Source organism: Lates calcarifer, linkage group LG13, assembly GCF_001640805.2.
Source record: "Lates calcarifer isolate ASB-BC8 linkage group LG13, TLL_Latcal_v3, whole genome shotgun sequence".
Taxonomy (NCBI): Eukaryota; Metazoa; Chordata; class Actinopteri; family Centropomidae; genus Lates; species Lates calcarifer.
Genome location: NC_066845.1, coordinates 23,352,798 through 23,380,756, shown reverse-complemented (window position 1 = coordinate 23,380,756; position 27,959 = coordinate 23,352,798). Strand labels below are relative to the sequence as shown.

Genomic DNA, 27,959 nt, shown 5'->3' with positions numbered 1-27,959 from the left:
TTTCTACGCTGCTGTCATGACATGTCAGTCTGATCTAGTTCTTCTAGATGAAATGAATTAAAGTGAGAAATCTATTCCAACACATACAACCCCTCAGGTGACCCACAGGTGTGATTTGTTACAGTGTGGTGGTGAAACCGGAGGTAATTCCTTGACAGGTATAACTTGATGATGAAAAGAAACGCAGGCTCGCTTTGATCCTCGATGTATAGAACATGTTAGATAGACACTGACAGAGAACATCTTCATACACTTTGAGAGAGAGAGAGGAGCTTTCAGAGAGGCCTGTCAGTGACTCTCTATGTCTTTATGTTTGATGTTTTTAAACCTTTTAAACCTCGCAGCTGGGCTCAGGCATGAGACTGTCGGACTGAACACATTTATTATTAGAAGAACATCTTAAAAAACACAAATCAGTGATAGTACTACATTTGCCTTGAAGGTAAAAAGAAAAAAAAAACAAATGTTAAATGTTCAAAAAGAGCTAAAAAATAGATATCTTCACTTGACGTCTAAAAGTTAACGAAAGAATGAAGTAAACAGGATTACTCAACTAAAACATTTTAACTAACACACAAACATGTTACAGCTGCTGAGGAGAATCAAAGCAAGGAGTTTCTGTTTAGTGCAACAAATCGGTTCAACAATCTTTCCCCCACTTGCCTATTTCTACATCACTTCAAAGTCTGCACATCTTCTTTTAACACCCCTCAAACGAGCACTAACGAGTAGTTAGCTGTGTTTCAGTTTCAAACTTGTGTATGGCACGGTTGTCGCAGCTTCGTCAAGTGAGTTTATCCAGGGAGGCACCAGCATGGTCATGGTAAAAGTTTTGTTGGCCGCGTGTTCGATGAGAGCAGTTTGAATTCTCCATGTATCTTCATGGACACGTATGTGCCGCGCCTGATGGCCACGTTTATACCTGAGTAGGTATCAACAACAAGTGATGTTTATGACTTTAGAACACAAACCTTTCCACTCCTCTACTGACAAAAACACACAAACAACAGTTTTCTTTGTCCGTCTGACTCCCTGAATGTGTTGGTATCTCCACAGTTGCTGTTCACCACTGATCAGCACCAGGAGAACGACCTCCCCACCATTTCAAAGAACAGCTTGTTGGGCTTCCTGAAGTACCGGCAGAGCTTCTTAAAGGCCTGGGTGCTCAGGGGTGCATGCGGCCTGCCTTTTGACTCGTCCAGGCACTTGTCGTGTCCGGCAGACAGGAGGCAGTAGAAGCCCTTGGTGGTGTTGTAGTAGAAGTTGTTGGGGCTGATCCTTGGTGGCAGGTCCAGAAACCTCTCTGCCTTTCTCAGCTCGGGGAAAGGATCCCGAATGAGCGCATCGCCATCCACCACGTGGATCTGCTCCCTTGGGAAGACCTCCAGCCAGCGAGCCAAATGCTGGTGGTACAGGCTCCTCTGCAGTGCCTTGTACCCAGGGTCGATGTGGCCCTTGCGCAGCAGGAGCTCCTCCAGCGGCTGATAGGGCTTGTGGCGGGTCAGGCGGTTGTGGAGGACCTGGGTGTAGTCAGAGACCAGCCTTTCAGCCGGATCCCGGACGATGAGTAACAAGCGGACGGCAGGATTCATGTCCCAGATGCGTGCAGGAACCTGAGGAGCTGCAAAGTAGCCAGGGGTCTTCTCCACTGTCAGCTGACCGGGGAGGGTGAAGGGCATCTGGGCTCGGTACCAGGCCAGGCCTCGGCGGAAATGCTCCTCCACGTTGAAGTAGTGCACCTGACAGAAAGACAGAAGATGAATCGGTGTAAATGAAGATAAAGAGGAAGTGGCAACTCTCAGTTAATTTTTATGTCATTTCTTGGTGCAGTGGTTCTGAAAACTTTTCTTTATCAGTCCTGAAAGAATCTGCAGCGTTTTTACCATCTGAAAGACACTCAGTGCTTCTCATTTGACCCCATCTTGTCCAAACCAATCTACACTATTCCTTTGCAAAACTTTGCAGTCCTCACCTCGAACTACCCTGATTAGGATTTCTCTCTGTGCAACTTCTTTGGGACAGGCCTGTCATCATTCATAACCATGTACTGTAAGTACACAACGAACTTTATGTAGGCTGAGTTGACTTTGTTCTGATTTTATCTTTGCCTTTCTGAACTGATGGAGATACAGTATGTGTTCCCTGAACTAAACTCTTCTTGGAAACTGCTGTTGATCTTGGATTCAAATCTTAATATTACACAGGGTACTTATCTACTCTGCTGGGACTTCTGTCATTTGTGCCTGGTAGGAAAAAGCAGGGTTAATTAGGGAAAAAGGAGAGGTAACTACAGTACATCAGGTCCTTGGTTAACTACATCAGAGCATCTTTAACCATGTTTTTGTCGGTTGTTTTTGAAGTACCTCAAAACTGTACTAAACCACAGCATTTAATATACTTGGTTACTGTACTCCACCACTAGTGATAGTACAATTATTAGGTAACAGTCACAGTGTTTTACCTCCGCCTTTGCGACCTCCACATCTGGGTGCAGGTTGAGCATCTCCAGCAGGGCCCTGGTGCCGCCTTTCCTCACGCCGATAATAATCGCTCCGGGCAGCCGCTGCTGGGTGGCATTGTAAGAGGAGGAGGAAGAGGATGATGAGGAGGAGTAGGCAGGGGAGCTGGAACCCCCGGTGCGTAATTCCCTTAAGCACACAGACAGCTGAGTCTGCAGCAGCAGCAGCACCAGCAGCGCTAGTAGCACTGTCCACAGCATGGTGCCACACACACACACACACAGAGGTGGAGTGGAGGTTATGTGCACACGCTCATGAAGCTCCCAGACTTGTACGGAGTTGTGCTTGTTATCAGTCAGCAGGGGGCCTCAGGAGGGAGCTCTTCAATTTGACAACCTATGAGTCAAGAAAAAAAAACAACAACAAAGGTTATTACTTTTTCTGTCTCACTCTACCACTTCTCACTCTTCTTTTATACTGGAAAACTGATACATTTGGCAAGAGTGCAGCTGATAAACAAACAATTAAAGGTCATTTTAAAAATGTAAATCAAATGTAGCTTCAGCAGAATAAAAAACACTTTTGATGTCAGTTTATTCAAACGTATTAGCACATTTTGGGAAAGATACCAGTGTCAAATCATCAAACTCAACAACAAGGAACAAAAAACCTCAGTCTTCAACCATCATAACTTATTTGTTTACATGTTTATTATATTGCATCCTCATTAGCTTCTAAATGCAAATCTTCCTGGGGTCTGCACATCAAAACAAGCCCAAATAAAACACTAACACTGTTGTGAAAGCAAGGGCCAAAAGAAACATATTCAGAGTAGATAAAACAAAGCAGCTGCATCTTAAAACAACACAATCTGTAATATCAATAAATGGTTCATAATACCACATATTATATCAATACAGAGTGTGCCAAACAAGCACAAACATTTTTAAAACGAATGAAAACTAAGGCAATATCAGAGAGAAAAACATTAAGTCATTTCTGCCGCAGTTAAGTCTGAATTTGTTTCATAGTGTAGACACTTTTTCTCGCTCATTTCCACAGAAGCCGTGTACATACATGTTTCTATGTAGATGTTTGTTATACTTCACCAGACCTACATATGACGATTCAAAGTGTATGAGCTCTAATAAAAACATTGGGTCAAAACAATATGTCAGGTCATGACAGGGTTTTATTGTCTGCATTTCTGCATGTGACAGATACAAACACACCAAATGAATCTGAATAAAAATCTGAGATGTTTTCCCGTGAGAGGGGGTGTCAGTGTCAGCAAAAACAGAGCGCTCCTTTTTATCCCGCATAGCTACAGAAAGTCGCTTCATGCATGCATGCTTGACTATTTCATGATGGCTGTGCACTCTTAATATGCCATTTTACAAAGTATCTGTCCAAGCAGTGGCGGTTTCAGCCCAGAATATTGGGCTGTGATGTGATTATGGCCAGAAGATATTAAAATATTAATCTACATCTAAAGCATACAGAGAGGAGATGCATTCAAAATTAATGCTGATATGAGGTTTAGGGTCTCCCCAAGGAGCACTAACACCCCTCTGAGTTCAACTGAACCACTCTTACAGTATGTACGACGAGCTGCAGTGAAGCCTGAATGCTGCGATGTGTCTCCTGGTGTTGGGTGTAATCTGTATTTGGTGATGTTTCTTAAGTGTAAGAGAACACATTTTCACAAGCTGCACTGAGGGAGTCAACTGATCTTTCATCCAAGATGGTTTTGTTTCAGCTGAGCATGAAATATCATCCCTTCTGCTGCAAGAGAAAACAACTCTGTGATCAGCTACACGTGATCAGCCAAACATCAAATCTGGGTATGTTTGTGCTCTTTAAAAAAAAGGTATATTATATTTATTCAAAGACAGTAAATGGTGAGGAACTCTTGTCTTCTTTGCCCTTGAGCAAGGCACACAGACCTCTCCCATGTGTTGGAAAATAAGTGATCAGCTGCTTAACCACAGAGGAGAGGGTGAGGTTGCTCTCTACAGCTCCCTGCGGTGAATGTCTTTTACAGAATGTGAAGCGTGTGAAACAGAGGTTTGTCGAGGAAAGAGCTGATGTTTTTACACTGGTCGTTAACAATTCTCCAAATCCACAGTTCAGTTCATACCTCAGCCTCTTTTTTTATTTTGTTTTGGTTAGGTGGGAGAAAACCAAAATGTTCTACACTGCTGTCTTCAGTGTGTTCAGGTGGTCTGCAACCTCAGGGTTACATGCAGCTGGAAGACACTACGATAGTTGTAATGTGTAATATTTACAAAATATACAACTTGCCCTGACTTTAAATAGAATAATTTGCTGATTTACATGTGTTAAAGTGTTAATTGTTAAATGAAAAATGAGTAAGAGGGGAGGAGATCAGGCTTCTGCATCGTGATACAAGACTGTGGATGTTGGTAGAAACATGTTGCAGTGTCATCCACAGTTTAATGGGCTGATCACTACAGTAATGATTACCAGAGAATAGTTGAGATTAAATAGCTGATGGCAACATTTTGGAGAAAATTCCACCCTCAGTTAATGCTCCATTACCGGAATAGTTCAACATGTTGGAAAATACACTGGTGAGCCACTAGCCACTCTCATGTTTGTATGGTACATAGCACAAAGTCTGCAAACAGAGGGAAACATCCAGCCCGCAAAGGATAAAGAGAAATCAAGTCCACTAGTATCTACACCTCACTAAATCAAATCAAAAACTGAAGTGTATCTGCTCATTCAACTCCAAAAAAGCAGAGTCTCCACCAGAGCCATCGTTAATGTCATTATTTACACCTGTGCTTTTTTCTGGCACAGTGTACAGCAGCCTACAGGTTTCAGCTGGAGAGTGAGTTGTCCCCGTCGAGAAAAGGTAAGAGTTTCAACTCACACCACATTCATACACACTCATCGTTCAGACCGTTATTACAAACAAAAAAACTGTCCTTGGAAACACTGGGAATTTCTGACTCTCAGTGCTCAAAGAAATACTGAAACCATTATCACTCTGTTTGTTAGCAAGATAAAGAAACCTGAATTCTGGTCTATTAAAGCTGCTTCAGGGGAGAGGTTGGTTTACTGGCTTCTTAAGATGCTCCTGCTCTCACACGTTACTCCACTAGCATGAAAATGGCAGCTGTAACTTCTTCACCAGTGACGACTCTACACTGAACCCTTCCTCTTGTTTTTCCTTTGGTCCCAGTGCTTTTCCTTTTGTTGCTGTTGCTGTTGTTGTTAGTGTTGTTATTGTGCTGGAGCCGCCCTGATGCGACTGACTTATTAATTAGTGCAACAATGTTCTGGTTCAGAGGAGGAACCCTGTCTAGCGTTGTTCCTGTAGCAGAGCGTTAATTATACCTTCAGGGAGCGTCGCTGCGCCCCCAGCCTTCTGTGCTATCCTCTGGCTTGGTGACACTGTCGTCACTGATGCCGCAACCTCTGCCACTGACTCTGTGTGGGAGTTTCAGTGTACAGTTGTGTTTGTTGATGTAGGTGTTATGGGTGTGGTGGCTCTTCACTTATGACTACAGAGCTGAAAATGTTATGAGAATCATATATTAAACAATAAGCTGAAATCATACTTTACATACTTTTATCTGCTTTTGTCTGTACTGAAAGTCCAGCTTCCTGTATTTTATTATGAAAGGAGCTGACGTTTGTTTTATCTCCTTTGACTTTTTACGCCAAAACAATAGATGACCTGAAAAGTTTGTTTCTGACTCCCAAGTGTGGAAACAGCAGCCACATAATAAAATCATGTGTTTCACTATCAGAACCAGTCTTTATTGCCAAGTAAGCTCACACAAAGAAAGACAAAACAGTGATAATAAACAACGAGAGATAAAAAGTAAAACACAAGTACTGCTGTTGACTATGTCAGTGCCACTTGTGCTGTGAGCTAAATGCTAATATCGACATGTTAACATGCTCAAAATCACAGCGCTAACATGCTTATGCTTATGACTAGTATGCTAACATTTGGTGATTAACGTGAGCATTAAATTTCATGGCAGTCTTTGTTGTTGAGATATTTCAGTCTGGACCAAACTAATGGACCCACCAACCAGGTGACTGTCGTTGTCATGCCTTGAGAAATGCATGAAAATACTAACATCCATTTAACTTCATAACATACTCCACATCAGTGCTTGCCTCACGCAGTCATCACTCAGTGTGGTCTGGCTCTAAGTGTAGACCAAAATTACCAGATCAGCCTTTAACCAATCAGTGCGGCAAACCGAATATAATGCGCCATTAAAATTCCCTGCATCATCTAAACTGCTTTGTGCAGCACAGATTGGTCTGGTTTACAGCCGCTGGGCTCGACTGAGTCTCTGTGTCTCTTCCTCAGAATTCAAGAATGCATTTCCTGTTGTGGTGAAAGCTCTGCACTCTGCGAAACTGTTTGTTTTATTTCTATATTTATTAATTTATAATCACTCTGCTCACTGTTTCCTTATTCATCTGTACATTGGACACTGATGTTAAGGTGCAGGGCAGTTTTTGTTGGACGAATGGCTGATGTGATCTCCTTAAAGACCTCCAGTGAAGCAAATGCAACAGTCAGTGCAACAGTTTTTATGTGAGCCTCCAAAAACGAGCAGAATTTGCGAATTTGCACACCAATGAAAACAACGTCGCTTGTGTTTGAATAGGATTTTTGATTCTTGTAGTGTCCCATCACTGTTTTGTACATTATATGAGCAGACTACAAACTGCAGCATAAACCTCAGGCTGTGCATTGAATCAACTTCTCCCCCCCCTTCAGACGTTACACTGCTCATACTGGCTACCTCTCACTACCTCGCTCTGCCTCATTATTTCCTCACTACAGTCCCATAACATTTTCGATAACAATGAGTCACTGCCAAGTCGAAGCTGAGCTTTTGCATGATTTACGTTGGCCTGTGTCCGACGACAATAACAGTGTGATTTGAATGCTTCTCTGTGGATTCGGCCAGCATCAACTGTCCCACATATGAACTCTGCCTCATGGTCGGCAGCAGCTGCCAGCAAACTGCGAGAATACTGAATTCAGAGCACCTACAGCCATTATTTTGATGTGAAGTGGCAAACTGTGGGCTGATGCCAGTCAGTTTTTGTGTGTGTGTGTGTGTGTGTGTGTGTGTGCGCGCAACTGAGACAAAGAGAGAGATCTTTTGGGTGGTTTGTGTGCGCAGCGAGACACATGCCTTGTGTTAAGTGGCTGAGTGAGTCCCTTGTGACTGCTCTGTAAGCAGGAATATTTCCCTGCTGTCAAGTCGCTTCACTTCCACCTCACCTCGTGACCTCCCTCCTCCCTCCTCCTCCCTACCCTCCCTCTCACCTTCCCGTGTCCTCCGTAACCCTCACCTTTGTTCTCCGTTTCCTCAGCCTGTTTTCCAACTCTTTCTTCACGAGCTGTTTGAATACGTCCCTGTTTATGGATCCGCTAACAAACCCCAGCACCATGCTAATGGGGATGCCCTGCAGCAGCCTCTCAGCTGCTCATAAATAAAACACAAGCGCACCTTCCCGCCCTGAAATATTTTTGAGTCGATAAACTTTTAATCTTGACGAACTGGAAATGAGACAGGGTCGGATTTAGAAATGAGAAGCAGCTCTGCGTACATGTAAGTGAAACTTTTTCAAGGAGATAAATAGACTTTTTGTTCAACTTTACTCCATCTTTTTCTAAAGTATTTTGATTCAGAAACATTTCATTTACAGATGTTTATACATTGTACATGTCCTGAATACTTATTTTGCATAAATGCATTTTGAAATTTACATGAAAAAGTCCTTTTTTTAAACACAAAGACCAAAAAAAATCTAAAGTAGACATACTTAAGGCGTGTAACAGATTTTAGGATACGACATGCTCGGCCTTGTTGGTGTAAATGACACAAAATCCAAACAAAATGGCCGACGTTATTAGCACCATTTAATGGCTGGACGACTCTTTTTATCAGCACCATATCAGCTCTAAGTTAGCCTCTTTGCTCTGCTCAATGAGGCTCACATGAGTCATTGCAAGTCCTTGTCTTTCCTGCTCATCGCTTCTTGTGATTCACATTAGCCAGCACGGATAGGGAGAACAAACAACAACAACAACAACAACAATGCCAGGACTGTCAATGATGCGTGAATTCTCCATATTGACAAACACAAGTATCTCGCCAGGCCGGGGGAAGATAGAGATGGAGAGGGGAAAAAAAAAGAACAGGGGGAGGGTGGAGTGTAATTATCTGTGAAAGGCAGATGCTGTCATTTGCGTTTTGGGAGAGTCCCCATGTCTTATAAGTTTCGATGTGTGTGTGTGTATCTCGTCTCATCTGCATGTGTGCAGCGCCTTTGCCTATTGTGCGGGAGCGCAGCATGTGACTGCCTGCGATCCAGGCCCTTGGAAATATCTTTTTACTGAGCGATGGTATTTGGGGGGTGGGGGAAGGATTATCCTGTACAGAGAGATGCAGGGTGGCAGGGAGGGAGGAGACGGCGGCGGGGAGGCAGGATGGGGTGAGGTACAGTTGGTATGTGTGTGTGTGTGTGTGTACTCTGCAGGAGGGTGTGTGTGTAAGGCAGCAAGGAAGATTGTCCCTGGTAGGGGGTGGCATGGTGAAACGCTTTGGATTGCCAAGCCTGTCATATCACCGGGGCTGTGAGAGTCAGATAAAACTCTCTCTGTCCTCCTCCTTTTCTTTCGTCTTCCATTCAGTCCCCCCCCCTCCATCTCTCTTTTACACTCTGGCCTCCTTCCTTTTTCTTTATTTGCTGGGTTCCCACCTTCATTTCCTCAGCCATTTGTCTTTCTTTACCTCCAAACTTCCACACCGTCTCGCCGCCCTGCTCCAGCTCAACCAATCGCACTCCCTGATTACAGCACACGTACATCACAGCCACGGAGATGATTGCCTTTCAGAATAACAAAGGAAATGTAACAAGGCTGGTCCTATTTCCCATCTCGTTCCCATTACCCGCCTGAAGAGGAGAGGGCCAACACTCGGAGGGGGGTCTGTAATCAAAATAGATGAAGCCATCTGAGAGAGACGGGAATCGGTCATGCTTCCAGATCGGGCCGACCGCGGGCGTTTCTTCCCGTATTCCTCAGTTATTGCACAGAAAAGATGGAGGACAATGAAGAGTGAGGATTTGAATGGTGGTTTGTGATGTCTGACAGTGTATGAATACAGAAGGGATACTCATGAGATTCTACAAGTCCACCCTTCCTCTTTCACCCCGTCTCAGTATGTTACAAAAATCCTTTTAAGCCCAACAAAGCGTCCTATCTGCTGCCAGGTCTCCCAGAGTTCATAGATAAGATGAAAGAAACATGAGATATGAACGAGAGTGAAAAGAACCCTCCCGTCTCTATTGAAGTCAAGGTGCTTCGCCTCTTCCAGGCATTCTGTCTATTTGTGTGAGAAGTTCGAGGCACCCTGCACCAGGTACTGAGCCCGAGGAGACATACGCTTAAGTTTCCTGCATGAGTAGAAGACTTGATCTTTTCCTGAGGGGTTCAGAGTAAAAGAAGAAGACAGAACAGTCCAAGTGGATCCTGACAAGAGCCTCTTCCTCTCTCTTTATCTCTCTCTCTCTGAGGTTTGTCTGAGCTGCTAAAACTCATATGGGCATTGTTAACAACACTTAGCAGTGACGTACAGAGATGTTCTTGAACTAAAAAGCACTCCAAATGACACAGTATGTTGTTTGTGGAAGTTTTTTTCAATCTCCTGCCCCTATTGGCAGGTTCATATTGTCTGTGCCTTCCAAAAATCTGTTTCATGGCGTGACAGCGCTATGGTTTTGTTAGGTTTACACACAAATGCAACGTGATTAGGTTGAGGGAAAGGAAAGAGCATAGCTTGGGTTAAAATAAGTACTTAGTTTTGGTTAGGAGAACTTCATTGTTGTGGTTACAATAACAACTTAAGTGATAAAGGTTAGGAAGCGGTCGTGAGGTATTTTTGAGCCAAACAGCTGTGGAGCTCCCTCGAGAACTACGCAACTTCAGGAATGCGGAGGTGACATAAGCCGGCTGACGGTTTGCACGGCTACATTAAAATTGTGTTGTACTTTCCACCATTGTATATATGTTTTGTTCCATTTTTTACGAGCTGTTTTTGACGAGTTTCCACATTCACGTACGTTCACGTCACTAAAGTTCCTCTTGTGCTGGGACAGTACGTTCGTATAGAGAGTATGAGCTAAAAAAGCTCCAATCTGAAAATGCAGATGGTCATGGTTAAAAGAGACCAGTGTTATCGGTCTCTAGGAAACAGGAAGGAACAACAATTTTATCGTCTTTCTTGACCAAAATATGATCCTCTAAGATCAACACCATCAAGTCTACAAAGCAAATGATTTTGCAGCACTGCTGTATTTGACTGCTCATTATTTATTTTTGTCAGATTCAGACACTGAGAAAGACGGAGGAAAATATAACTGCCAGAGAGCTCGCGTGCTACAGAGTCATGAGTGGCTGAAACGTACCTGAAGCAACTTTGATTTAATTTGTATCTGCATTTATATATTAATCTAAACGAGCTGGAACAAACATCGTGCTTTGAACAGTCTGCGTACGGATGGTGGAACATTAGCAGCACTGGGAGTCAAAGGAGGTGAAACTGCAGGAGACAAGTCCAGTTCCCCGGGGTTCAGGTTGACCCACATCTTTGTTTCGGCGTCGGCAACCGAGGCCACTGAGTTTATGCTACGTCCTGTAAGTAGCTGGTGGCTCAGTGTCGATCAGTTCCTCTAAACGTCACAACAAGGATGTTTTCTATCAGCTTGGATAACAAACAGACATAAATAAATGAACGTACATTTCTATTTCCCTCATGTTTATTATTAAAACAGCACTGATCATTTGTTGTTAGTACAACACAGTTTTGTACTCTCATTTCTTTTGCCAAAATAGTGCATTTGAGCATTAGCAGAGTAAACTAATTGTTTATCTAGTTTGTTTATCTAGCTCTAGTTTCCGTGCCAACTACAGTATTAGTGATTAGTTTAGTGTCCAGCTAAAAACACAACAAATTAACTTTGCCCTTTCAATCCCACTGAGACGTGAATGAAGTGAGTTTACAAATAGAGTAGTAAGTGTAGTGTCTACGTAACGTCTGCTGAAAGCCTCTCCTCATGTCGTTTTATGTTTATTTGTCGTCTTTTATCTATCACTCTCAGTCTCTCTGTTCGTTTAGTTCCAGCTCACTGTGACCTTTGCTGGAGTCTGTCCGTCTTTTTACCCATCAGCCCCCTGCTGGTTTTCAAATTAGACAAAAAAAAACCCCTCTCTGAGCAGCCCCGGCGGCCACACCCACCATCACTCTTTCACCCACTCATCATCTTATTCATTCACACATGCATAACACCCAGATAACTCCCCTCTCCTCTTAAGACCCCTGCCCCATCATCCTCCCCCCTCCTCCCCATCTTCAGCTGTGCATGTTCCAAGATCTGGGTCAACCGTATCAAACACCAAAACGCGCCTGCTCCTTCTCCTCTCTAGTGTGTGTTTACTGTGTCTGTGTGTGTGTGTGTGTAGCATGAAATGTTGAGCATGTGTGTGTGTGTGTGTGTGCGCAGAAGAAGAGGAAGAAGTGGGGGTTGTACTGTTGTTGTTTTATCAGAAAGTGCACAGAGGGGAATCTGATTAGGAAATGCACTTTTATCAAAGGAACCCTTGTGTATATGTATGTGTGTGTGTGTGTGTGCATGCATAAAAAGGCAAGCTGTTTCTGTAATAATGCGTATGTATATATATATATATATATATATATATATATATATATGTGTGTGTGTGTGTGTGTGTGCGTGCAAAACAGACTGGAAGCGTGAGTAAATTTTGCTCTAATTAAAAGGGCTTTTGGCTTGAATGTCTGGGCATCGCTCCTGGCAAGTACTACACACTTATGTCTGCATGTCTGGGGTGTGTGTCTGTCTGTGTGTGTGTGTGTTTACATGGCCCACCTGGCACAGAGCCCGACACATGCCATCTAGATTTATGAAGGTGAGAGAGAGAGGTTGCCTGCCTGGCGATGCTTGGTCATCCCCTGAGTCAGGTACATGATGAGCCATCTTTTTCTCTTTGTTTCACTTTTTTCCATCTTTGTCTGTCTCTCTCCTCCTCTCTCACACACCAGCTAACTTCACACACCCACCACTTATGGGCTTACCCCCTCTTACAAAACAGTTTACCCACTATTTAAGGTTGTAATCCATGAAATGAGACATAATATCCCACTTGAACAGCGGCATCAAGTGAACTCCTGTCATCACACAGGTCAATTAAGGGAAATCTTAAAGGTTAACTCCTGTATTTCTGAACCTGGGCCTTATTTTCCCATGTTTTTGGATGTAAATGACAAAAATTGGTGCAGCATTAAGCGTACCCTGCCACCACAAACAGCTGCTGCAGTGTAATCTAATGGACAATTGTCCAATTGTTCAAAATAAGTGTTTGTTTTTGCCTCCGACAGGCTCAGATTGCTGTTGTGTCTGCCAACATTATGTTTATTTGTGTTATTGTGTTGTCACACAAATAACACAAATAAACTAGGCTGACTGAGGCAGCTACCCCCATATTCAGCTTGGTAAAATTCATGTTTTTGTCAATGGAGTCTGGTACCAGTAATTTTTTTCTTGATCCACAGTCTAACCCTCTAAATTTCACTTAAAGTAATATTAGTTTTGAGATATCTTAGTAATAAACACATTATTAAACACCCCTGTCCCCGCTTTAATGCCACCCTCACACACACACACACACACACACACACACACACACACACACACAGGTACAACATATGTGCTCTCTCTCACAGTGACAGTAGCCCCGACAGCTTGGCCTGACAGTGAGAGGAGCCTGACCCGTCAGAGTGGATTTAACCCGACTGTCACTGAGGCAAAGCGGGACACTCGAGGGGTGCGGGACAGTTGTGAATAAGTGTGTGTGGTACTTTGGGGGATAAGGCATGGGTGGATTTGGGTGCGCCCCTCTTGGCACGTCGGCGAGGTCAGCTCCGTTAACTTGTTTTTTTCGGGTGAATTCATTGTCGTTCGCCGTACGTGAGGGTGTCACGCTTGTGTACATATGGGTGTCTGGAACGAGGGCAGACTGACAGATGGGGGCGGGCAAGCTGTGTCCGGTCAATATCATCACGGGCCAGTGAGCCCAAATATTATCCAGGTCCTGAACTGCAGTTTTTCTGGGTTACATATTATAGGGGCAGAAGGAAAATGAAAAACAAATCAGAGAATGAAGGGGAAAGAAAAGCAGATGGTGTTTATGGAAAAAAAGAGGAGGATATGAGGGCTGGAGAAAGAAGAGTAGAAAATAAGTGACAGATGAAGAGAAAGGGACAGACAGAGGGAGAAAGAAATGATGTACCTGCATCATCAGGTGTGTTTGGGCTCCTGCTGGCAGCTTACCATGGCAACGACTGTTTAGATCCCGCTCACCTGGGCAGTACACCCAAGGGACTGAGGATTATTAAAGTGAGGAGGTTGGGAAGGATGGAAAAAGAGAGAAAGAGAAGGTGAGAGAATCAGGGGACAGAGGGAGGGTGGTGGCGGTTACAGATGATGTCGCAGTTGGTGTGGTGTTACAGCCAAACGGTGCCCTACAGCGACAGTAATAAGCCAAACTGGCTGCTGGTGGCTTTGTTGTCCAAAATGGACGATTAATCTGAGTAGTGTCTAAACTGCTCAGCCCTAAAGTCAACACAGACACACAGGGAGACAGACAGATACCCGGGGCAGCAGCTATGTTTGGGATTTTTTAAAGCTGCATTAGTCAGAGATTGTCCTCTTGTAAAAAAAAAAAAAAAAAAAAAACAAGCCCACAGGTCGTCTGTGCAAACACCTAGCTGTGTACATATTGATTATAGCCATGATAGGAGGAGGATGGGTGGATGGATCGACAAAACACAGGACTTACAGGAAACCACTGTTTCTTTTATTGATTACTGTGACCATGACAATGATGCTCCTCTAACCTTAAGGACGTACTTGTTTAATCCCAGGCTGTGATTTTTCCTTTTCCTTGAGCCTAAACCCAACCAAACTGTGTGTTATAATGATGACAAAGTTCTGGTAATGGCTGCCGCTGGTACACTCCAATGGGTCGAGGACAAGTAACCTGTATGGTTGTTTAAATTGAAGGTCTTCTCGGCAAGTAAAGACCTTTTTCTAAAGAACACCAGGCCCTATGGTGTTTCCCCAAACACGGCTCTGATGTGTAATACTGGCACGTTTTACAAGCTGACATTTGGCGGGACTTCAGCTAAAGTAATTCCCATGTGAGTCAAATAGAAACAAGTAAAAATAACATGTTACAGCACTGATGGTGTCAGTGCTCAGCTTTCTGCCTTAAATGGAAATTCTGATGCTTATGTAGAAGAGTTCAGCTCTGTAGCAGGACGACTTCGCTTCATGTGCATTCATGTCAAATTTCCTCATTTAAGCTTTAATGTTAAATTCCAGTGAGCAGCTAAAACTGGACTAATGTGCTTCTCTCTCTTGTCTTGGTTCTGGTTCGTGGCCGAGATGCAGAGTTGTGATTGAGCTGAAATCAGTTTGAATCAGTTTTTCAGCATTGCTTTGAGCTATAAATGGTCGTACTTAAGCCACGTTGCCATGTTTTCATCACTTTGTTAATGTGGGACTTAAATACAAAGCTTGTGACTTCAGATTTTTATCTAGGGAGATAATTTCCTCAGATTAATAAACAACATTTCTTTTCGTTGCAGAGCTGAGCAGCAGGATTTCAGTTTTGTCCTTGTTTAATTTAAAAGTGATTATTGCTCATGCAGGTATTTTTTGCCAGAAGGCAGGCAGTAATGGAGGTTACAGCTGCAGCATCATTTGGTTCGACAGAGACGTACAGTTGTGTGTCATCTGCATAACTATGGAAACACAATGTGCTTTCTAATGATGTATATGTATGGTGAGAATAATAAACAGCTGCAAACAGAACAGGAACGGTACAAAAGACAGAGCCCTGCAGTGGCTACAAATTAGGCTGAATGTCTGACTCAGAGATGTAGGTGCAAATGCACACACACATTATTTACCCACACAAACAACACTGTGATGTTGCCGGACAAATTACTCTCTAATCGCTGCATCTGCTCTGTTGCTATTTTCACAGAGCTCGACCGGTGGTGCATCCTTTTCTTTCTCTCTCCCTTCCTTTCTCTCTTTGAGCCCAGAATCCCACTGACTTTCCAGACTGGCTCACTCATCCCCATCAACACACACACACACACACTACACACAGATGACACACATGCATGCTTTCTCTCTCTCGCACACACACAGAAACACCTACATGCACCTGTTTTTGTTGCTCTTTTAACTCACAGTGACACACACATACTTTATGCAAACACATGTACATACTCCATCACATTTACACACACACACACACACACACACACACACAGAGGAGGACATGAGGTGCCTGGCAGGGGGTGGTTTTGATTGACCAAGCACTTTATGACTCTTAAATGGCTTCATTGCCTTCCTACTTAACCCCCACACACTCCCTCCTTCCTCCCTGTCACACCACAACACACACACACACACACACACACACACACACAGTCCTCAGGACGTCTCTGCAACTGGAAATTAATGAGAGCCATCACTAACCACACACACCCACACACACACACTCACTCACTGCCACCCAGCTTCAAGCTCCCAACTACTGTCTGGTATCCATCAAGGTCACGCCGCAAATCCAAAGTGCTGTTCCTCCCTCTGGAGTCTTTGTGTTTGCCCTCCATGACCTTGCTTTGATACTTTTCTCTTGAATTTTGGGAGCGGGCCAGGATTCGTGTCTAATGATTTTGTTACTGTACAGAGCGGGTCGATACGTGGGAGATTGGGCTGATTGATTTTAATTGGCAGGACACCAGGAGGCAGCAGGGCGGAGGAGGTGCAGTCTATCAGTGGGGACGGGACAAGGGTTCAACAGATGTGAGATGAGAGTTTGAAGGCTGCTGCTGATCGCTGCTGTTCAGATTTGACCTCTTCTTTTGCCAAAGTGACAAGAATTAGGAAATTCTTTTGTCATAATTCAGATTTTTGGTGGATTAGAGAAGTATGTGAAACATTAAAACCTGCCAAGAAACCACCAAAAAAGTGACACACAAACACCAACTTTTTCTCTAAATAATGACACATTTCCCAACTTTCCAAGTCCACTGTTTTCACTTATTCTAAGTCCGTCTGAATCTGTATTCCACTCAGGTGGAGCGATGATGTTCTTGTTCATGGTGAGTGGGAAGATCATCCTTCAGCCTGAAAACTTTGGCTTGAGCCCAGTGTGTTGACAGACATCTCATTATGCTGATGTGCCCTTGAGCTAGACACTGAAACCCTGCCAGCCACAGGACGGCTGCTCTGTAGCTGACCTCTGAGCTCCGTGTGCAGGAGGGCAAAACGAAAGGAATAAACCCCCCCAGGACTGATGCAGTACCACGTAATTAACAGAGCTGAAATACAGAACGTGTAGGCAAACAGTCTAAAGTTCAGATCTGAATGTGTAACCACAGAATCTGCAATAAACTTTGAATATTTAGCGGACCAAACAATCTCACCCCAAAGTATTCAGCAGCGTAGATCTTCACATTTGTGTTCCTCGGAGCATGTTAAGGACTTATTGTTCAACTTTTTGATAGCAGCTAAAATAACCTTTACACACCGAAGTGATCTGTGTGGTGTTGCCAACTACTTACAAAGTAGCACTAGCCTGCACGAAAGGTCGCTAAATATCATGTCCTGCGCTCATTAGCATATTTGTGACGTCACTGTGTCGTATTTGTATTCTGTCCTTCGTCAGGTGGTGTCAGTTCTTTGGTTTATCTGGTTGCTGCTCTCCCACTTTCTGTGCTCACATCTGAAGTCCGGATAAAGTTCATTTACATGTTTTTTTCTGTACGTAAGTGACTGTTCCAAGCTGGTGCTGCTCCACTGCTAAGATCCAGGTTTTATAACCATGATGGCATCACTGGATACTTAAAGTAGAGCTGTGATTTTAACGATTTTACTTGTAAAATGATCGGAAGGAAAGTTATTTCTCTTATGCACTAAGCCTGCATCTTGGTCCTTGGCAACACTACACATGCGCAGTTTATTCACGCCTATGTCAGCTGCCGCGTCGGTTGAATGTGTTGCTTCACTGCACAGAGAAGATGCAGAAAGAGTGTCTCTTGCTCATGGGGCAATGCTGGCGACTCCCCTCTACAGAAAGTTGCTAAGGTTTGTTCAAAAAGTGGCTGCATTTGTCGCTAGGTGCTTTTCTGAGGGGAAAAAAGTCACTAAAGGGTTTGAAAAGTTGCTAAGTCTAGCAACAAAGCAGCAACAAATCTGTGACCATCACAAACGTAGACAGAAAAAGACTTAAGGTCACCACCACAACCACAAATCTTTAGTAGTATAGTCCTGGAACTCCTTAAACTATTTTGTAAGGATTTTGTGAGAAGTTTTCTTTGGACAGACGATTGTATGAAATACATTGTTGATTGTGTAAAACTTGCAAAACCACTAATGTGGTTATTTAAACTATCAACTCAAAACTGGAGCTTTAAAGGTGTGTTTCAGTGCGAGTGAAAAAGTTGGTATTTGTACATTTTGACTGACAAAGAAGATGCAACATTATCTCTCCATAGTAAATAAGTGGAGCATCCCTCAATTCACCTTTAAGATGTTAAAAATAAACTGATGCTGATGCTTCTGAACTCCGGCTTTAATGCCTGCGGTTATTTCTGAGAGAGTAGATGTCGAACGATAATTTGCTTTGGAAGGAAATTCTAAAGTAACGGATGAGGCCTGAAGATTCAGTCCAGCACGATAAAGCTCTGAGAAGGGGCAATCGTAAAAATGACACTTAAAAGTTTTGATCGTCAGAAGTCATCTGAATATGACTCTTGTAAGTGCATTGCATGAGTTTGTATGTGTGTGTGTGTAACAGTGTGTGTGAGATGTTAATGGGCTCATTGGCTGCTCTGTCAGACTTGAGGACCGTTCAGCAGAGCGCACCGACCGTCTGCTGCTCACTTTTTTTATTTCATGATGTGACACGATGTTGCACAAGTCTGATGAATTACACACACATAGCTACACACAAGTATATGCATATGCACGCTGCCAGGTTGCCAGATTTCGTGATGTTATGAGCACATGACAGGGTGAGTGAAAAAGGGAGGACTTTGTGTTATAGTATGTGTGTGTGTGTGTGTGTGTGTGCCCTGGTTCAGTGCGCTTCAGAGGACGTATGCACTCTGCTCATAAATAAAAGGCCATGCATTATTCAGGGCTGCTCCTCCAGCTAATGCCCCTTAATGTGCCCAAACAGCCATAATGTACTCTGCTACCAAGGTGGCAGAGACCCCCTCACACACACACACACACACACACACACACACACACACACACACATACCCATAGATTTGACACAATGTCTTTGTCAGTGTCGCTCTCAGGCTCTTATCACGCTCTCTAATCATCCCGTGTTCCTAATTTCCTTTAAAAAAAAAAAAAAAAAAAAAAATCCATTTTACCATATTTCCATCAAACTTTGCTCAATTTGTCCCTGAGTTTCCATCCCCCCATACCTCTCTCTGTACTGTCTCTTCCTCTTTGTTTTTTAACAGAAAATTTATCGGAGTTCAGTTTTTGAAAATCCCATGTTCTTCCAACTTCCTCATGGCCGGGGGAGGGAGGAGGGGGTTGTCAGCTTTCTGCAGAACAAGGATTTGCAGCTGTGAAGCTCCGGCAGCGAAGCTTCCTAAGTACGTAATCTTAATCAGTTTTTTTTTTTTTTTTTGGGGGGGGGGGGGGGGGGGCAAATTAATTCAATTCAGAAGTGTACAGGAAGAAAAAACTCCCTGAAAAAACAGAAAATTATTTTAAGGTGGAAGGTTTATTACTGCTGCTTTGCTTGTCTGCATTTTATTGACAGTGTTTTATGTTCTAATCACTTTGTAATTGATTCGCCTGTTTACTGTCTGTGGGTTTTAATTACTGTGGCAGTTTTGTGCTCCTGTTTTGTTTCGGTCTTAACTTTTCTGAAGTGTGATATAACTCCAGTTCACAACTTTTGTTCGTTGTGAGAAATAATGCAAGACGACACCTAAAGTGCTGTTTTCTTGACTTTGTTGTCATTCATTTTGATCATTTGACACTTATACTGGCCACTATTGCTTTTAAAAGTTTTAGGTTTATTGCTTGTGTTGTATCAAGGCAAAAGAAGGATTTTCAGGCTTCATTTGATGACTCTTAAAGTCTACACACGTCGTAGCAGAGATAAGTGGAAGAAGCTGCAACAAACAGTCCGTATCTTTGTGTCTCGTGACCATTTAAATTTCTTCTAATGGGACAAAGGTAATGGGAATATTCAACATGAGCTAGAGTAACGTGATCTGTTTAGAATTAGTCAACCAACAGAATCTTCACGTGTGGAACAGCAACTTATTTTTTGGATATGCAGCAAGTATGATGTAGTTAAAGGGTTGAATAGGCCTTATCACAAGGGGTTCCTTCAGAGGTGAGTGGTTCTGCAAAGTCTTAACCTTTAGTTCACACTCACTGGTCTTAAAACAGTTATTAACTCTGGTAGTTTTGGACTTGGGCCTTATTTTGTTCATATTTTGGGGTGTAAATGATTAATAGGGACAAAAGTCTTTGGAATCGGTGCAGTATTGAGCAAGAGCAGTGTACGTGGCCACTGCTAACAGCTGCTGCAGTGTAAACCAATGGTTGTTCTGCAGAGATAAAACTTTTTATAAAAGTAAAATCTTCTTTGTTTCACAAGAACCATCGCTATATATCACCACCAAACTCCACTGACAAAAACAGTAATTTTATCCTCACAGAACACAGGAGTTGCTGGAAAACCGCTGCCTCGATTAGTTAGTTAGTTTGCGTTGATGATATATCAATGTTCACAACTTGTTTTTGCTGCCCCCAAGTGGCCAAAGAAATCAGTTACTGCAGGTTTAAAGATTTGACCTTTTCTAGGATTGATTTTGAGAGGAGATGAAATTTTCTGTTGAAGATTGTGTGTTTCTGTGGGTCTGACCTTTAAAGCCAGTTCCAGTTGTCTGGTCACTGCTCATGCTAACTACCCAGTTCTTCCTCTGCTTATTAAGAAAAGTAACGTGAAACACATGACTGCCTGTGAACAGATGATTTTTCTTAGGAAGTCGTGAGTTTCTGTGTTACAGTATCAAAGAGTTCCTTAACGTGATATTTTTGTTATGAGACACGGTGTAACATTAACCTCTCACATGATAATGATTGCTCTCAGTTTGTTTTGGGAACACACAAAACACACACCCCTCTTTCAGCACACACACACACACACCAGACAATAACTCCATTCATTCCTTTGCTCTCGTCTTCTCCTCTGTCTCTCTCCTTCTCAACTCTTTTATTTTTAAACACAGCAGAGGTCAAAAACACAACACACACCACGTCTGTCCCTTCGCAGCCTCTCTGACCTGAATCTGCTCCGTCGTTTTTACAGTCTGTTTGAATTCTTCAGACGCTCCAGCAAAGGTATTGTTCTTCACGGTACAGACTTACTTAAGCAATTAGTCATGTGGGAGTGTCATGATAAGTGCTGCTGGCTGGGGATTACTGCCTTGTTTCAGCTGTCTTGTGTTCACAGTTTGGATCAAATGCTCCGTGAGGTTTTTGTCTTTGGTTTTGTTTGGGTTTTTTTTTTTTTATATTATTACAAGAAAGACATGAGACTAAACACTGAAATGTCAAGGACAGTACAATACAGTCTAGATGTGTTTCTACTTCGGTCTTTGCTACAAAGTCCCACAAATTACGTGACGAAATGCAGAGCTTGGAAGACACGTAAGCATTTTTTGATCTGACGCCCGTATTGTTAGGACGCATTGTTTGTTTGTTTACAAAACCAACACTGGCAGTTCTGATAAAGACATGGTTAAAGTTTGGTTTCACTCTGGCAGAAATACAGCTTGGTTTAGGTTTGACAGACATTGTGGTTTTTGGTTAAAATAATTTCTTTGTTGAGGAGAGTTTCAGTGTCACGGTTACAACAATAACCACTCGGCCAAGGTCAGAGGACGAGCGTGGTCACGGCTCAAAGAAACCAATGTTAACTTTTGGCAGAAAACTGGAAACAAACAGCGGTCTCCTGTGACAAAGTCTAAAATGTTATTGACCCATGCAGCCTCCTCCCTCTGTGGACTTTGTGGCTGTGAAACGACGTCACACAATTTCCTCCTTTGCTCTCGACGAACAAGAGCCACAGTTTCTGCCAGAGGTCTTTGTCCCCTGACTGTTTTGGGGTCGTTATGTTGAAATGACTGAAATGATGCAGTAGTTTTGCTTGAGAGGAGAACAGTCTCAGAGTGCAGGTGGCTTCTTTTTGAAACAGTTGTTTTTTAAATGAGTAAAAGTAAGTGTTGGTGTTGGCAAGCACATCATCAACAGCTCTTATCTGATGGGCACAGGTCCCCCCCCCAAAACAACCTGTGAAAGATGTCCTTGAGATTCTCAGGAACTCTTGATAGATTTAAAAACTTCTCCTTAAAAACATTTTTCTTTCCACTTTCATTTCCCTCATAACTCACACACACAAATAGACATGCTCATCTTCATTTACATAGATAAAAGTCTCTTACTGTGTAGCAAAGAAGTTACTCATTTGTGACTTAACAGCAACTAAAGCAAGTCAAAGTTTACCGCTTCATCTTAATTCTACTCCCTCACAGATAAAAACAATAAACAAGCAAGCCTCCAAAAACCAGTGATTTTCTGAACTTGTGATGTGGAGTGAGGAGAGGTCATAGACTCCTCGAGAGCGAGGGTAGATGAGGTGAACTCTGCCTGCTCGCACTGTGCAGGTACAGTCACCCGGCACAGCACAAAGACTTTCACAAGATGAACATGAAATATTGTCTGTGATGAACAGAGTGCAGTGGATTTCAGAGTCATTGTGCTATTACAAAGAAGGAGATGAGCAGAGAGTGAAAGGGAAATGAAAAGGACGTCTTACCTGACTGCTGTTCTCCCAAAATGTGTCTTTATTTCCTCTTAGGATCCGCACCAGTCTCTTTTATCCCCTCCTCTTCTTCTTCCTCCTTTACTTCTTCTTCTTCTTCTCTTATCTTCTTATTTTCGCTGGTCTCTTTCCTCCTCTACTCCTTCCTTCCTCTTGTCAGCTTTGCTTCAGCCTGCCGGGCGTCGCTGAGGAGGAGGTGTGTGTGTGTGTGTCAAGTGTCTGAGTGAGTAAGTGTGCGTATGTGTGTGTTTGTGTTGTGCGATGAGGTATGCACGAGTGTGTGTGTGTGTGTGCAAGCTGGTAAGAGAGCGGCTGCGCTTTGTGCTGCCGACCTCTGTGAGCGTGTTGTTGCAACTGACTGAGTGACTGGGAGAGAGGGAGAGTGTGTGTGTGTGTGTGTGTGTGTGTGTGTGGGTGAGAGAGAGAGAGAGAGAGAGATTACTTCACACACAAACACATCTCTGCCTCAGGGAAACACCCCTCTCCCTCTCCTCCGTCCTCCCTCTTTTTTCCCCGTCTTGTCTTTTCCATTTCTCTCCCATCAGGTCTTTTCTTTTCTTTCATCTCATCATTTTGAAGGACTCATGGAGTAAAACATTTCCCACTCCTCCCTCTCTGCTCCACTTTGACTCCAGCCGATCCTCCTGTTTGATTTTCAGTTTTTAACCTTCTCTTTTGTTGTCTTTTCCTCCTCCATATTCCCCCTTCAGTTTGTTGTTGTGAGTCCACTGAATCATAAATAAGTTAAGGAGAACTGGCACAAAATGGCACAAAGGCAACAAGACAAATATCACTGATGGGTTTCTCTTTCTGTTTTAGTAAAAAACGTGTCTTTAAGTCTACAGAGATATTTAATTCAAAACTGCAGCCGCAGGTAGAGAGAGAAGGGAACCGTTCACTTCTCTTTTCAATCTTGATAATCACATTCTTCATGTTTCTTTCCATCAACAAATCTTTTACCACCATTTCAGTTAAATTTCTGTCTTTGAAGAATCCGAAGACAAACCTTTGTTTCTTAAAAGAAAGTGAAAAACATGAGGGTGCAGTAAAATCAACCTGCTGTCAATTTGTTTTGGGAATTTCTCAGAAATAAACTCTATCTGGAACAACCCAGTCAAACCTGATTGGGTTTACATTCAATAAATACATGCAGCGTGTGCACAAAACTGAAGTGTTGGAAGCGTTTTCAAAGTGTAACGTCATATTATTTGCATGCAGACTGAAGAGAATGGGCTCATCTTGAAATAAGACACAGTAAGACAACTTGCTGCAGAAGAATCCAGAAAAATAATGAATAAATTTTATATAATACTGGAGATAAGTTGCTCGAAAACAGGATAAAATACTCCCAGCTTCCCCTTTTTCTCTGTCACAGATTTAAAAAATAGTAAAAATGATTTATTTTTCATGCTGTTTGCCAAATTTTCCATCCAATATCAGCACCTGAACATCTGATAAAATAGGAAGGAAGGGAAAAAAGTTGATCGCCTGATTGAACAGTAACGGGTAATTGAGAAAGACAGCAATCAGTTTAACCTTGAGGAGACCCCTACTCAGTTTTGTATAAGCCCATCACAGCGATTACAGAATTTAGCTTCAGCCTGCTAATCTGCTCCAGATCCACATTAAAGTGCTCCTCAGGAGGCTGAGCTGAGGGGGTGGTTTTTGTGGGTGCGCACAGTCTCACGAACTATTTGGACACTTTAGTTTTGGGTCTGTACTCCAGCACGTTGTTCTTGAAATCAAACAGTGAGAATGAGGTTAACACACAGACTTTGTGCTTTAATTTGAGGGTGGTTACATCCACAGGCATCTGGGGATTGTAGCCCCTTTTTATACACAACACCCTGCAGGGTGAGAGGGGCTACGAGTCCTACTGTTCATGTGGATGTAAACAATCTCAAACACCCTTAAAGCTGAAAATTAGTACTTTAACCTCATATTCAACCCTGTCCCTTAACAATTAATTCTGTGCTGCATTAGAAAATGCCTTGCAGATTAGTTTTTATATGAATGTAACAAGAAAACACTCATATCTGCAAACTGTTTGTTGTTGACATGTCGTTTGTTTTTCCTGCAGTGTCGCTGCTTTCAACTAAAGCATGATTAACATTTTCATGGTTAGATTTAGGCGACTGGTTAAAGGATATATTCTGTATTTTTCTTATTGTTAGGCTTCTAGTCTGACTTTTAATACTTTATGACAACCCTTCCCCATCCGTGGATCCTCAGTTCCTAAAAAACGTCTTACATTCAGAAGACGTAAATCCTGCAGTAGGAATGTGACAACAGAGAGAGGTACAAGATATGTAAGACTTCGGATACACAGACTATACTTGAATATATCACTAAGTTTTAGTGAAAGATAATGGTCTTGGTTAAATACTGAAAATGTGAGTTGAAAGCTTCTTTTTCCGTTTCTAACCAAAACCATGAGTTCCTGCTCCTAGGACTGGTTAAACTCCTCTAAAACATGCTGAACATGTGACTTAATGTGTCTCTATCCACTGATGTTATGTGAATATTAGGAGATAATTTTCCAGTTGGGTGGAAAACGTGATGGAAACATGGCGTTTATGTTTGTTCCATGTATTAATCTGCTCCGCACAGATCTGATGTTTTTGTCTGTTCAGTGGAAGCTTGAGTGACTTTTCCACCTCAACCAAGCATCAGGTTTTTTTTTTTTAATGTGCAGCTATATTTTAAAAATGCACATGCACAATGGGAACATGTCACTGTCCTAATACCTACAGCCTCTTTATGTATATTTGTGTGAATGAGTGAGTGTGTGTGTGTGTGTGATTGTGGGGGTGGGAGATGAGTGACCGAATTAGAAGGAGCCCCCTGATCTCTCTGAACAAAGCTCCTCCACCAGCTGAAATATGGAGGATATGAGCCTCTGTTATCACTGTGTTACTGCCGAGGGTGGAGAGGAGGAGATTTTTCTTTTTTTCTCTCTCTCCAAAACAAAAAGCTGACCCCCTGTTGAGTCTCTCTGCAGGGGGTGCACTCGTCGAGACATCTTCCTCTCCCTCCGAGACCCCTGGGAGACGCTCAGCCAGCTCTCCAACCCCTCCTCTCCTCCTCCCTCGCTAGTTTTTTCCCCCCATCTACCCCCCTCCTCACAATCTCTCTCCTCTCATTTCCCTCCCTCTGAGGATCGAGTTAACTTTTGTTCTGATCTGCTGCTCTGATCCCCCCCCATCCTCGCCTAAAAAAAAAAAATGTTCCTTTCTTTTTTGTCATCTTCCTTTTGTGTTCATGTCTTCATCTCCCGTCTCTCTACCCCTTCTCCTCTCTTGCTGTCTCTCCACCTCCTCCCTGACCTTGACCTCCTCTTATCTGTCACCTCAACCCCTCTTCTTTTTTACAACTTCCTGGAAAACACTATCTTTTCTGTCTGTCTTCTCCTCTCCCTCTCCCCATCTTTTCTCTCCTCCCGGGCAGCAAAGTGATTTGGCGCTCGCTCAGGCCTGTGAGAAAACCCAGGGGGTTGGTTGCTCTATGAGGCGACATCGCAGAATAAATAAGCATGGGTAATTTGCTTCAAACCTGCAGCCCCTTATTTTTTTCCCTCTTCTTCTCACCCCCCTCCACCCCCAGTTTAGAGAGAGGAGATAAAGACACAATAAAATGGAGGGAGATCCTCACAGAGGCTCATTATACGGTTGTCAGTGAAGTTTTCTCACAGGGCTTTGTGACGGATCGTTCAGCCCCACTCTGCTCTGTTTGTTCCTTTTCAGAACAAATTATCTATATTACATTCCGGTTTCTCCAGTGGCTGAGTATTTGGATAAAACTGGTCTCATTTAAGGAAGTAATGAACCGCCAATTCCAGCTGAACTAAGGCAGATTATCGAGAACGAATTGCAAAGCTTATCGTACAGAACTAACAGCTATTAGCAGTGTAGCGCCTCACACACGCTCAGCCTAAGAGACTGAGGATTAAGCAATTTATGAGCAATTTGCTTCAAAAAGGAGACATTTCTGTGCGGTGAACTTTACGCGGTGCGTCCGTCCTGGAGGTTGTAGCACTAGTTTAATTCTCTTCCTCTCTGATAAACACACAAACACACTCCTCCATTCACGGCCCGGTGAGGGACGTGTGTGAGCGCCAGGTCAACTGTGAACATCAGGTATTAATAATGCAGGACAGGAAGCAGCCCTGCTCCGACTACAGTGGTGTGCACTCCGACTCCACGTCTCTGCTCCTCACCCCACCGCTGTGAGCAGCATAACCCGACCCAGACAGGGAGGAGAGCGAGAGAGACGGGAGGAAAACCTGCAGAAAAATCCATCCAAAAATTTGGTGCTCAAACTATGAAAAAAGTGTTTCCAGTGTATCAGATTTTTGCCTCTCCATAAACAGTTCAACTTGAATTAACACCTTCTTTGATCATCTCCTACAGGATCTGAAAATCCCTGAATTTGTGGTGAAATTTTGCATCAGTTTTTGCATTTTTTTTGGAGTTGGAGACAGACTTTAAAGAAATCAGTCATGTTCAAAATGAATAAAAATGAGAACCAGTTAGCAGCTACACAGTTTGATATTTTGTGTTAGAGTTAAAAACAAAGCTAAAGAGGGGCGTGCTCGGTCTGCAACAATGTGAAGGAGGGTGCTACGTGTCAAAGTGACATCCAGATAAAAGTCAGGACCTAAGGTTTCCCAGCAGAACTTTGTAAATGAACTGAGATGACCTCCACCTGTCAGTGGTTTTAATGCTGTGGCTGATCAGTGCAGATGCTAGATTAGAAATGGTAGAAGTTTGGTCGGCTCGGTGCGCAGCCTGAAGGCAGGTGCTGCCTGACAAGACGAGATTTTGGAAAACTAAACTATTCCCAGTGTAGTTTGTGGAGACTGAGGCTTGATTTTTTTTTATTATTTTACTTTGGCTCTTGTTTTGATTCTAGTCCTAGTTTGACCATCATCTGCTGAACTGATTCCTGGAGGTTTTAGTCCTGTTTAAAGCTGGTAGTATTACAGCAGTATTACCTTCTCTTTTTCATGTTTGCAGTGGAGTACACTGGTTGAAAACTGTTTACCCTCTCTTGGTGAGATCAGTAACCCTACCTGCTTCACTGTCAGATCATGTTTCTTTTAGAGTTTTTAAACAGACTCATAGAAAATGCAAAGTCTTACCTTCAAAAAGTGGCTCCACAGTTTTATCTGTTGTCTTTTTGGTTTCACTTTGACTGTGTACTTTGGACTGCTGAGTGGACTCTTGCTTATAGTGATTATCATTTTATGTAAATTCATATTGCAGTGATGTTCTGCTGTGCGAGCGTTTATGTAGAGCACAGAAAGTCTTTATTGTTTCTGTGAACATAATTGTTTTGCTCATTGTACCTCACAGTATTTTGTACCACTGATAAGAAAAGGACATTTTTATTATTATTTTATTTTTGTTCCTTCACTGAACTGAAACACAAGTTTTTTTTATGCAAACACAACAGAAATG

General features: G+C 42.9%; 1 protein-coding gene across 1 annotated transcript; it reads right to left on the bottom strand.

Moving 5' to 3' along the window:
• Positions 1–363: 363 nt before the first annotated feature.
• Positions 364–22,879, bottom strand: hs3st1l2 (heparan sulfate (glucosamine) 3-O-sulfotransferase 1-like 2). Its single transcript, XM_018669064.2, has 3 exons — positions 22,495–22,879; positions 2,462–2,855; positions 364–1,739 (listed from the first exon to the last, which is right to left on the bottom strand). The coding sequence occupies exons 2-3, from the start codon at positions 2,717–2,719 to the stop codon at positions 1,074–1,076; spliced, it is 924 nt and encodes a 307-aa protein (XP_018524580.1). The 5' UTR covers positions 2,720–2,855; positions 22,495–22,879; the 3' UTR covers positions 364–1,073.
• Positions 22,880–27,959: the final 5,080 nt, after the last annotated feature.